General features: G+C 46.6%; 2 protein-coding genes across 2 annotated transcripts in view; both read right to left on the bottom strand.

Annotated features, from left to right (window-relative positions):
• Positions 1 to 7,372, bottom strand: part of SLC25A20 (solute carrier family 25 member 20) — a 24,482-nt gene extending 17,110 nt beyond the window's left edge. The window contains exons 1-2 of the mRNA XM_004703974.2: positions 7,222 to 7,372; positions 3,242 to 3,334 (exon numbers count right to left, since the gene is read on the bottom strand). Coding sequence (XP_004704031.1) covers positions 3,242 to 3,334; positions 7,222 to 7,326 — 198 coding nt within the window. The 5' untranslated portion in view covers positions 7,327 to 7,372. The remainder of the gene's footprint in view (positions 1 to 3,241; positions 3,335 to 7,221) is intronic.
• Positions 158 to 2,221, bottom strand: LOC115872049 (cytochrome c oxidase subunit 8A, mitochondrial-like). Its single transcript, XM_045297447.1, has one exon. The coding sequence runs from the start codon at positions 2,205 to 2,207 to the stop codon at positions 1,998 to 2,000; it is 210 nt and encodes a 69-aa protein (XP_045153382.1). The 5' UTR covers positions 2,208 to 2,221; the 3' UTR covers positions 158 to 1,997.
• Positions 7,373 to 12,369: the final 4,997 nt, after the last annotated feature.

A 12,369-nucleotide genomic window follows, 5' to 3' on the forward strand; every position in this document is an offset into this window, starting at 1 on the left:
AAAAAAAAAGAAGGGAAAAGAAAAAGAAAGCAAATGTTTTGAGAATGATGATGGTAACAAATGTACAAATGGATGTCTGTATGGATTGTGATAAGAGTTGTACAAGCCCCCAATAAAACAATTTAATTAAAAAATAAATAAATAAAATGTGATTTAAAGTTAAAGTTATGGCCGGAGCTGAAAGGCTATAGGAAGTGTAGAGCTAAAATTATGGACCCTAAGTGGGTGGCTATAATACATTAAAAATGTATCTAAGACAAAAAATAATAACAATTTTAAAAAATGTATCTAAGGTATCCCAGGAAATGTGTGGCAGAGAAATGGATAGGCAGTTACAACATAACTAAGAGACCAGAGGTATTTGCCTCTGGGGTGCGGAGAAAAGAACAGTGTTACTTTACTAAGTCTTTAGTAGCAGTCCGAAAACGTGGGCCACTTTAATATAAAATAAGAAAGCATTGGACAACATATGTAAAAAATATTTAAGTTGCTCCTTACAGAGGGTAAGAGGATCAGGGTGGGGCTGTACACTGGGAGGGCTACTCAGACCCAGGCTGCGCATTGACCATGGGCATTCTCAGCCATCTGCTTCCTGAAACCAAAGGGCTGCACCTGCCTGGAACCTGCAAAGGCCTACCACTACAAATTACTGCAGCCGCAACAAGGACAAAGTCCAGAGGCACTAAAAAAGATCAACAAGAAAGGATCAATGGGGCAGGGCAGATTCTGAGAAAGAGCAATAGAATCATTGACAGAACCTGCCCAAAGCGCCCCCACAGCTCCCCACCAGGGCTCAGAAGGCCACCCTAAGTCCTGAGGGTCCAAGTCCAGAGCTCTAACTTATCCAGCTTTGCGTCCACTCACTTCTACGACACAGCGTAACTGAGGCCCCTGACTGACTGCTCCAGAGAGCAGAGAACTCAGGCTGGGGCGGTAAAACCCAGGGACCTGCACACACATGGACTACAGATGCCTACTTGATTCTGTATTTTCCCCAGGTCCTCAGCACTCAGCACATGGTCCAGCCTTCAGGTAAATGCCTGATCATGCTTGCCAACCAAGAGGCCTTGAAAATGGCCTTTTCTGTTAAGGGGTGAGGGGATCAGAGCCTAGAGACTCCATCGGGCACTGACTGGACTCTGTCCTGGGTACCACGGATGTAAGAAGGAGCACCTTACAGAAGGAAGGACAGGATTGCCTCACCGATGACAGCGTGGGTCCACTCGAGCTTGAGACTTTCGGCCCTGCAGGAACCTGGGAACAATCTCTCTCCAAAGATGAATCCATAACCTACCAGCACCCCTTCTGATGGGTGCCTGCCTCTCCTTTCCTGGATATTTAATAGGATTTATTCAGTTGAGAGTTATATTTTAGGGAACAAAGGAAGGGGGAAATTCTAAACATGGTCTCTTGACACATGTATCAATGAAGTGAATAATAAGTACCACTCGTAATTAAGTTGTTGAAAAATCCATGCTTTCACTATGGAAAGTACCTATAAAATTACAGCCCTTAACCGATTCCATGTCTCTGGTTAGAGACCTCTAACCACTGGCCTTGCTCAGTGGTTCCAAGACTGGCTGACTTTTCCTACAGATTTCACATGCACTTCTGGCCCTAGCAAACTGACCGATGCCATGTGGTATTTGCCTTTTATTTCACAACTCCAGTTATTTCTCACTAGCTCCCTGTGGTCTCCATTCTGCCTTCGAGACAGAGAACCATTTTACCAGCTTCATGGGATTTGGTTTCTTGATTTGGGCATTTAGGGTCATGATTTCATCGGACATTCCATGACTGTCCTATTTTTTTTTAAGGGTTTCCATCACTTTTATTGTTACGAGGTGAGGACCCCCGAGTGGGGCCTTGCAAGCTGATGCATGTGGTCCTAGGGATCACGGGGAGGTCACAATTGCAGACATGATCGCCACAACGGAAGGACACGGTCCAGGAATGCAGGAAACATGATCAGACGGGCTGGGGCGAGGGCTGGCCCCTCATTCCCGCTTCTTGTAGTTCTCCATGTGCGACATGATCCAGCCAGACGGCACGAAGAAACACAGGAAGGAGGTGGTGAACGCAAAGACACATTCCATGGTCCCGAGCTGCTCCAGCGGAGCCTTCGAGTGGATGTGGGCGCGCGGCACCAGGAGCCGCTGGGCCGAGCCCGTCAGGCCCCTCAGCAGCAGCGGCGTCAGGGCGGACATGGCAACCGGCACTGTCAGCTTTCAGCTGGGCCCAAGGTCAGGCGACTGTTCTACTTTTTTTAACTGACCTAAAGATGTACTCGGTGCTTCAGTTTAACTTGAAAGTTGTTTTTGTTTTGTCTTGTTTTTAACCTTGAAATTCTTGATGTGTGTAGGGAATTCATGGGCTAGATGAATCCCTGTCCTGAGAAAGACTTTAAACGTCAACCTTGAACCAAAAATATCCCTGAAGTCTTCTTTAAGTCAAGGCTATCTACTTTCAGCATTGTGTTCTTAAAAAACAAACAAACAAAAAACCATAAGGGAATACGAATGGCAACTCAAAGATGAGAGAGGAGACGTCTCGTAGGGAGGCGGTGCGTTAATTGAGGAGGAATGATTCGGAAAAGGTGAGATGTGATCAACGTCACTGAATTTCATTTGTAGAACGTGTTGGATTGACGTGTGCTCTGCTGTGTATATTCTCAACAATGACATCAGAGAACATGGCTAAAACAGGAAGAAAAGTAAATAGCAAAAAACACAAAAAGCCAGTAGCTGACACTGTCAAAGACCCCACCCTAGAGTGGATAGAATAGGGGGGCCTGCTACATATAACCTCCTCCCTGGGGGATGGACAACAGAAAAGTGGGTGAAGGGAGACATCGAACAGGGCAAGATATGACAAAATACTAATTTATAAATGATCAAGGGTTCATGAGGGAGGGAGCGGGGAGGGAGGGGAAAAATGAGGAGTTGATGCCAGGGGCTTAGGTGGAGAGCAAATGTTTTGAGAATGATGAGGGCAATGAAGGTACAAATGTGCTTGACACAATTGATGTACATATGGTGTACGTATGTACGTGATAAGAGTTGTATGAGCCCCTAATAAAATGATTTAAAAAAAAAGAAGAGGGGGCCTGGGCTGGCAGAGAGAGCTGTGAGCTAGACCTCCAGTAGAACTGCAAAAAGTCACCCCCTCTCCCTGGGTGAGCAACAAACCAACCCCGTGGATGTGTTCTGAGTCAGGAATGCCCAGTACCAAGACACTATACCTCTCTCATAAGAGTCTTCCGGAAACAGTCAAAGGTCCCAGAGTACATGGGAGGCTGTCCAGGTGCACTTGGGGGCTGGGTCTGCAGTCGGACCTAAAACCACAAAAGAGAATACCGTCACCTCCTAGATTTAAAACTGCCAGCAGCAAGGGCCCACGTGTCTGCCAAAATGTGGAAGGACAACTTCCACCTGGGACGTCTGTGTCTTCAGCATCCACTTAGCCAGCTGGATTCAGACCTCATTTTCCTCCAATGTATTCAAACCTTACATTCACAAGTCTTTCAAGATGCTTTCCGACAGTGGCAGTTCCTCTGACTTCCGCATCCACTCACTTTTCTTCATTAGTTCTCATCTGACAAATTCCACAATGATCCACTGGGATAGGTGCCCCCAGTTTACAGACAAGACATCGGGTTTAGTGGTTTAAGTGACTCCATTAACTAGAGAAGGTGGGCTGAGGCCAGACCTGGCCGATGACAAAGCCCGTCCATGTGTGGTGATGTACTTAGGTAGGGTGCCCAACAAAAGCATTTTGGAGAAAAGATGACTTTGCCCTGCTTTTCCTAGTCCTTATCACGCATGATCTGGTGTATTTAAGGCCTCGAACTGTCTTGCTCATTGACTCTCCCTTCTTAGTACTTCTCCTCTTGTCTGCTTTCACCTTGGATATTTTCCAAGGCTTAGCAGCCTACTTCTCTGGTCCAAACCAGGGCTTCAGACTCTATTCAGTGATGACTCTCACTCTACCACCATGGAGACCTTCCCTCCCCAGCAGGTTTAAGTCTGTTTCCAATGGTTTAGAGAAGCTTTTCCTATTTAAGATTGCCCAGTTGCCTCCAGCATCTGACCCGGCTGATGAATGCCCTGTTTGTTATCAGAGTCACGCCCTAACTCTCTCTTCTTGGCTCTGACCCTGTGTTAGCGTGGGTAGACTAGAGAAACAAATTCATTGACACATTCATATGTGTAAGGAAAGAGCTTTCCATACGAGAGCAATTGAATATTGAGCAAACACCCCAGCCTAGATCAAGTCCAGAAGTCCGATATTAGCCCATAAGTCCAATACCAATCTATAAAGTCCTCTTCAGACTCACGAAACACATGCAATGATGCCGAGGACAGGAAGATCACAGGCCAGTGGGCCAACAGTCTTGTGGATCCAGCAATGGTAGAAGCATCTCAGCGCTGGCATGGGTCTCCACGTGGTTCCTCCAGGTCCAGGGCTCTCGCTGCCATCAGCATAGCCCCATGTGTCTTGTCAGTAGAGAGTCTCTCGGGGAGTGAGCAGAGAGAGAGTGTCTCCCACCTCTAAGGAGGAAATACCCAAGTTCCCAGAATCCTCAGGAGAAAGCCATGCCCACACAGAGGCTTCAATGCCTATATCCTGATTGACAGGCCAGACTCCACCCCCACCCTCTTAAGCTTCAAATTGACAGGAGACCATGTAACTCCACGGAACCCTGGCATCACCACCTAGCTCTTCTTGCGCTCAGTACTCAAGCACCAAGTTCACTGCAGGGGTCAAGAGGCTCCTAGGCCCATAATGTTGCTACTCTCTTTGAGTCATTTTCCTAGGCCAAATGCCATCCACCTTCACCCAGGGTCACAGTTTCCCTGCTAGTCCTCTTACAGGCTGCCCCCTTCAAAAGCTGAGAAGGGGGTCCCAATTCTCCTGCCTTTGAATGTGGATCAGAGTCAGTGATTCACTTCTAATGAGTTGACTGTGGTGGAACTCATGCTAGGTGGCTTCTGAGGCTAGGTGATGAAAAAGCCAGCTTCTCCCTGGCTGTCAAATTATTTGTCCTGGATGCTGTGAGGACGGGTCAAGCAGTTGGGAGAGGTCCTCGTTGAGAACATGTGCCCTCCCAACAATAGCATGTGGGTGACACTCAGAAGTTGATCCTTCATGTAAGTGCAGCCCCAACCAACTTTTCCTTTATTTCTTTCACACACACATACACCTCGCCCCTTTTAAAAATGCATATTGTTTTTCGTACACTGAACAGAGTTGTGCAACCTCCATTACATTCAATTGTAGAATATTTCCATCACTCCTACCCATTCAGTAATCACTCTCCATTCCTCTCTCTTCTCAGCCTCTGGCAACCACTAATCCTCTTATCTCTACGGACTTACCAATTTTGAATATTTCTCATATACAGTATACGGAATCATACAATTGTGGTCATTTGTGCCTGGCTTCTTTCACTCAGCAAAAAAAAAGTTGTGTTTTGTTTTGTTTTTCAATCATTTTATTGGGGGCTCCTACAACTCTTGTTGCAATACATACATCAATTGCATCTGACATATTCATACATATATTCAATCATTGTTTCCTAGACATTTACTTTCCACTGAGTGCTTGGGATCAGCTCCTCTTTTTTCCCCTCCCTCCCCACCTCCCACCCGGCAACCCTCGTGGCCCCTGATAAGACTGTAGATTGTGAATTATGCAAAAAAAAGTTTTTAAGCTTGTCCGCGCTGCAAAATGTACCAGCGCTTCACTCATTTTTTACTGAAGTATAACCTTGTATTATGTGAATGTCACAACTTGTTTATCCACTAACTAAAGCAATAAGGAGTTTTTCTTTAAAGAGCGGTCCCAGAGATTAGAACACCTGGAATGAGTAAAGTCCCTTCCCAGACTTCAAGACCCGAAACAAACAACTCAGAAAAGGAGACTGAAATGGTTGCACAATTCGTGAATTTCATCAATGTCACCGAGGGTCCAGGCACAAACAGGTGAATTGGTGTATGTTTTGCTGTGTGCATTCTCAACAAGCATATATATAATATGCAAATCTGAATGTATATCATTCTTATAAATCTGAAACAAGACCTCACCCTATATGGATTAGGGGGATGACAAGGGCCCTGCCTGGACAGTGCTACTTACAACCACAATGGCTTCTGAAAGCACTAACACACAGCGCTTACCATCAGCTACATAAATATCCAATTTCATGTTGCACAGTGCCCTCAACGGCCCGCCTGGTTGTGCTAGACCATCACTCAAGTACTAGTCTAGTTGGGACAGCACCTCCTCTGGACGAAGGCCACAAAGGACCTGCTGACCCAGTCTGACGAGATAAGTATGGCAGAGGTGTTTCCAGTGAAAGAAAGCTGATCCACCATCCTAACAGGCCCTGACTTAGATCTCTTCCCAGTAGGCCCATTCTGGCCAGGTTTTATCCATTTCCTCCAAGTCTGTGTGCAGAAATAGGCTGGAAAATGATCTTTCATTAAAGTGAAAAACACTTTTACCAAGTCCTTGAATGCCAAACTTGCTCAAGATGTTGGACAGGGAAGAGTAGAATTGTGCACTTGAGGAAGACCAGGAAACACATCTTTATGAGTTTCCTCCCTGCCAATGCTTCGGTTTGACAATGGCCCTGAGAGCGACGGTCGGCCAGGCCAGGGCAAAGCCACACACCTGCTTTCCATTGTAGAGAAACAGTTCTGGCAGACAGCATCTCTGAACAAGGGACCGACCGTCGGCCTCTGCCCAGGAGGCCACTCAGGTGGCCAGATGCCTCCCTGGGCCTGGAAAGGTAAGAAGGGGACAGTGACAGGTCACTCTGGCCCTGGGAGAGAACGTCAAAGACAGCTCTATAGTAATCGCCCCTCTGTCTTTAGCACCCCTCTCAGGGCAAAACAAGTACCTTGTAGAACCTGCCTTGGGAAACGAGCTAAAGAGATCTCTGACCTTTCCTTCCCCCCAAAATGGCACAGGGTCAGAATGGCTGAACAGAATCCTTTAAATCAGACCCCGTGCGGGCGGTAAGACGCAGCTCCCTCTGCTGAGCGGGCTCTTTAGAGCACGACGTACATACAGATTCACCCCGAAAGGGGAGAATGGGCAGACCTCTCAACTTTTCAAGAAACTCGCATCGACCACCACCCCGCAACCCCCTTTCAGTCCCGCGGTGGCGCAAAGCGCCACTTCCCCCTTAACCGGTCTCCCGCGGCCGCCCCGCACCTTGACCGTATCCAGGGGATGCCCCACGAACACCAGGCACATGCCGCCGAAGCCGCCGGCTAGAAGATTCTTGATCGGACTGATGGGCTTCGGCTGGTTAGCCATGGTCCGCCAACCTGTCTGCCAGTCTCCAGGACTCCCCGCTCCGTTGCGTCGCCCAGCTGCAGCGCGCGCGCTGCCGACCTTTCACCCACTTCCAAGTGGGCGGGGACTACGCCCAGAGGCCGTCGGGAGGAGGGCTTCCCAAGCCCGCCGGGCTTCCGCAGGGGGCTGCTTCCGGCCGCGGCCCCGCCCCGTGGGCGTGGCGGAGGGGAGGGGCTATCCGTTACGCAGTCTGCGCGCTTCTCCTGTGAACCTCCTCCTCCAGGAAGCCTTCCAGGACTGAGCGGTTTCCCCCTCTGGACTGCCAATCACTCGCACACTCCTTAGAGGTCAGCTGCGCTCTGCTATGTGCCAAATGCCCTTCCAGATGCTGAAGGCATTACAGATCTTAAACAAAGGCAAAAAACGTGGAAAAGGCATAGTGGTGGGTGCTAACTGCTAGGGAGGAAAATAAAGACGGGAAGAGAAGTAGGCATCAAGTGAGGCAAGTTCTGTACATGCAATTCACAATTTTAATTAGGTAAGGGAAGGTCTGACGGAGGTTACCCTGGATTCAAGTTCTGAGGAGGTGCAGGAGTGTGTCCTACCCTATAAATATGGGGTGGGGAAACTTTCCAGGGGAAAAAAGCAAAAACACGGATATGGACAGGGCCTGGCCTGTTTAGGGAGCCACAGGAAGGTGAAGCCAAATGTGAGGTAGCGGGTGACTAGTGGGCTGAGCACAGAGAGGTTGTTACCTACCATAAGGTTGAAAGGAAAGACAATTCCGTCACAAGGCCAGGTGGTTTACAAACAGCAAAGTTTGTTTCTCACCTGGGTGCTGACAGGCTGAGGCAGAACAGGGCATCGGTCCGAGCTGAGGCTACACCATGCATCAGCCCTGAGCTCAGGGCCTGGTGGCCCTCCACACTGTACAGAAACGAGGAATGAGCCTTGGTGCCTCTGCGGTGGGAAATACAGGCTGACGTCTTCTTGATGGACCTCCGCTATGTGAGCTGCAGGTAGTCACTTTCGGTCTCATCATTGGGGATTCCCTGATTCCTTTGTGGTCCTCACTGTCCTCGATTCGATGGTTTCTGAAAAAGGCACATTCTTCCCTGTTTGTTTACAGAACGTTTTACAGGGTCAGCCTTGGGGTAGAACTTTATAGGGTGCGCTCGGGGGCAAACATGGAAGAACTGTGATTCTTAGCAGACTCTTAAGTCTTACAGTTACAGGTAAGGGGCTTGGAGAGGATTGCACCTCAAAGGCTCTGTAGGAGAGAGTAGAACTACTCCAGGAGGGTTTTCTTTATTGAAGCTGGTTTTTCTCCCAGGGAACTGCTTGGTGGGTTCGAAACTGCCACGCTTTCTCCTTAACAGTCAAGTGCTTAACCATCTATCTGTATGCCAACAGGGCTTCTAGAACGGTAAGGTGGCACATCAAGTCGGGCTTTGTGCACCATTGTGAAGACATTGGCATTTCCTCTAAGGCAGCGGTTCTTAACCTATGGGTCATGGCCCCTTTGGATGTCAAATGACCCTTTCACAGGGGTCTTCCAATTCATAACAGTAGCAAAATTACAGTTCTGAAGTAGCAATGAAAATAATGTTATGGTTGGGGGTCACCACAACATGAGGAACTGTATGAAAGGGTCACGGCATGAGGAAGGTTGAGAACCACTGCTCTAAGGAGATGGGAACCATGGTGGGGTTTTGAGCATGGGGATGACACCATACAGTTTATGAATTGACAGGATCCCTCTGGCTGCTGGGTAAGAACACAGGAGGAGACAAAGATGAAACAAGGAGTTTGGAGGAAGCTAGGATATTATGGCTTGGACTTGGATATGATGAGAAGTAACCAGGTTCTGGATTTATTTTGAAGGCCCCAACATTCAGGAATAAATAGGCGAAAAAAGGTGTGTTCAAGAGGAGATATGAACGATTAAATGTTTTAGCCTTAACAATTGAAGGAATAAAATCACCTCTAACCAAGGTAGGAGAAGGCCAGGAGCTCAGAGTTTTGGACATAGTAAGTTTGAAATGCCTATTTTTTTTTAAATTCACTGCGAGTGGATTCTGACTCATAGCGACCCTATAGAACAGAGTAGACCTGCCCCTGTGGGTTTCTAAGGCCATAACTATGCATCATCTCCTAGAAAAAGAGGTTCATGCAGAATAGATAGGCTTTGGTGCCTTGCCCCAGACCCTCCTTGGGTGGCACAAATGGCTTATGTGCAACTACTAACTGGAAGATTGGTAGCTCAAACCCACCTACCAGTCCCACAGAAGAAAGGCCTGGTCCCTGCTGGATGCTCACTCTCATGAAGTGATCACTGAAGGGTACTACAGCAAAGTATGGTGAAGAAAGTAGATGGTGTCCGGCTATCAAAAAGAATAGCATCTTAATGCTGGCAATATATGTACAAATGTGCTTGACACAATCGATGTACGAATTGTTACAAAAGCTATATGAGCCCTCAATAAAGGCTTGTCTTCAAACAAGCAGCCACCTAAGTGAGGCATCAACTAAGTCCACATAGATGAAGCATACCAGCCTGTGTAATCCAAGTATGATAAGTAATAAAATCCAAACCCAAAGGAGGGAATGGTATCAAAGCTTAAATTGTGAGCCCTCGATTTGCAGAACGCAATGAAAGGCAGTGGGAACCCAAAATCCATCTGCAGGGTCTCTACGTGGATTAAACCTCTAATACATCCCCTCTAACCACAGTTAAGTGACGTGAATAGTTTTCCTATCAGACAGTGTATATTGTAAATTCAATTATGGTAGATGTGATTCTGTTAAAATGTAATCTCTTAGGCTTTCTATTCAAAAAATAGACAACAAGATCAGATTTGTTATCGAAAAATCTATTTTTGGTAGAGAATTCTTAGTGGTGCAGTGGTTAAAGCACTCCGCCACTAACCAAACCTGTTCAAACCCATCAGTGCTAACCAAAATATTCAAACCCAGAAGATGTGGCAGTCTGCTTCCGTAAAAATTTGCACCTCCCCCCCCCCAAATTTTACACCCTTGGAAACCCTATGGGGCAGTTCTACTCTGCCCTATAGGATCACTATGAGTGGGAATTTACGTGATGGCAGTGGGTTGGGTTTGGAACTGGGGTATTCTGGATGGATGGAATTCCGTGGGGTGAGACTGGAAGTAGGGGTACTGCTGGAAGATAAGAGAGAATGGCAACCGAGCCAAGAGACAATGAAGGCATGCACTGAAGCAGAGGTTGTGGAAGGGCAGAAAAGGAGACTCTGAATGCACAGAGACATTACCAGCAATCCAGCAGTAGTTCCTGGTTTCAACGCACTGCCTTTACATGTGCATAGCACGTCTGAGGGTCATGAAATTTCAATGTTCACTCGCTGGTGACATTTAGAAGCAGTTCTGAGGAGCATTGACTGTGAGGGTTGAAAGCTAAATCGCCAGAAGGAAAAGGCAGTGAGAGTCTGTTACTGTTTTAGGGTCAGCGCAAGGTTTAGGTTTCCATGTCGAAGATGGGGCTGGGGCTGAAGGAAATGCTAAGAAAGTGAGATTGCAGGAATAAAGGGGGGGGGCGGGGAGGAAAAGGTACAGTGGACAAAATAAGGTCTCCCTGGGCTCGCAAGAATGGTGTCCAGTGTGTTTGCCATCACCTGGCAAGCAAGCTTCTCTCCTAAATGCAGATCCCAGACCAGCCCTGTTGATCAATCGGGCACATCCCTGACAGAGCTCAAATGTGGGCTCCATTCAAACCGACCAGGTTCTATTAAGCCCACATATGGTAACTGATAGTTTGCTAAATAAATCATCTCCCTGTTTCTTAATCTGATCAACTGAACACATAGCTAGAAAACCTATCTGAAATTTGTCAGTCCCTGAATAGAAAATCTTCTTCTTTTTCATTCTTTCCTTTTTTAAATAATTTTATTGGGGGCTCGTACAACTCTTATCACAATTCATACATATATCTATTGTGTCAAGCACATTTGTACATTTGTTGCCATCATCATTCGCAAAACATTTTCTTTCTACTTGAGCCCTTGGTATCAGCTGATTTTCCCCCTCCCTTCCCATCCCCCCTTCCTCACGAACCTTTGATAATTTATAAATTATTATTTTGTCATGTTTTCCACTGTCCGACGTCTCTCTTCACCCACTTTTCTGTTGTCTGTCCCCCAGAGAGAGGGTTATATGTAGATCCTTGTGATCGGTTCCCCCTTTCTAACCCACCTTCTCCTTACCCTCCTGGTCACCCTACTCTCATTATTAGTCCTGAGGGGTTTATCTGTCCTAGATTCCCAGTGTACATCCTCTGGTCTAGCCGGATTTGTAAGGTAGAATTGGAATCATGTCCCAAAAAAACCAAACCTTTATTGGGAGGTAGTACAGATATCATATCATTCCATAGTTCAATCACATCAAGCAGTATTGTGCAATTGCTACCATAATCAGTTTCAAAATATTCTCTTTCTTCTTGAACTGCTTGATATCAGCTCCCCTTCAAACACGACCCCCCACCCCAAAAAAAAATCTTCTTGGCTCCTTATTGCTTTCAGAATAAAATGCAAGAGATCCAGGGGCATTTAAGGCTCTTTCATAATCCCATGCTAGTTAAATTCTCTTTTATTGTGGTACAATGATATAACATAAATTTACTTTTGTAACCATTTTAAGTGTAAAATTTAGTGGCATTTATGATGCCACTGTGCAACCATCACTAGTTCCGGAATTTTATCACCATCCACAACAGAAACTCTTTTCCCAACACTCTTCCACTTTCTGTCTTTTTTTTTTTTAATCATTTGGGGTGGGGGTGGGGGCTCCTACAACTGTTGTTACAAACCATACATCAATTGTATCCGACATATTCGTATGTATATTCCATCGTTCTTTTCTAGACATTTGCTTTTCATTGAGCCCTTGAGATCAGCTCCTCTTTTTTCCCCTCCCTCCCCACCCCAGCCCTCATGGCCCCTTGATAGATTGTAGATTATTAATTATTTTCAAATCTCTCACCAACTGCTGTCTCCCTTCCCTTCTGGTTTCTGTTGTTCTTCCCCCTGGATG

The sequence above is a fragment of the Echinops telfairi genome, unplaced genomic scaffold, assembly GCF_000313985.2.
Source record: "Echinops telfairi isolate 266 unplaced genomic scaffold, ASM31398v2 ScPeMD7_7420;HRSCAF=8458, whole genome shotgun sequence".
Lineage (NCBI taxonomy): Eukaryota > Metazoa > Chordata > Mammalia > Afrosoricida > Tenrecidae > Echinops > Echinops telfairi.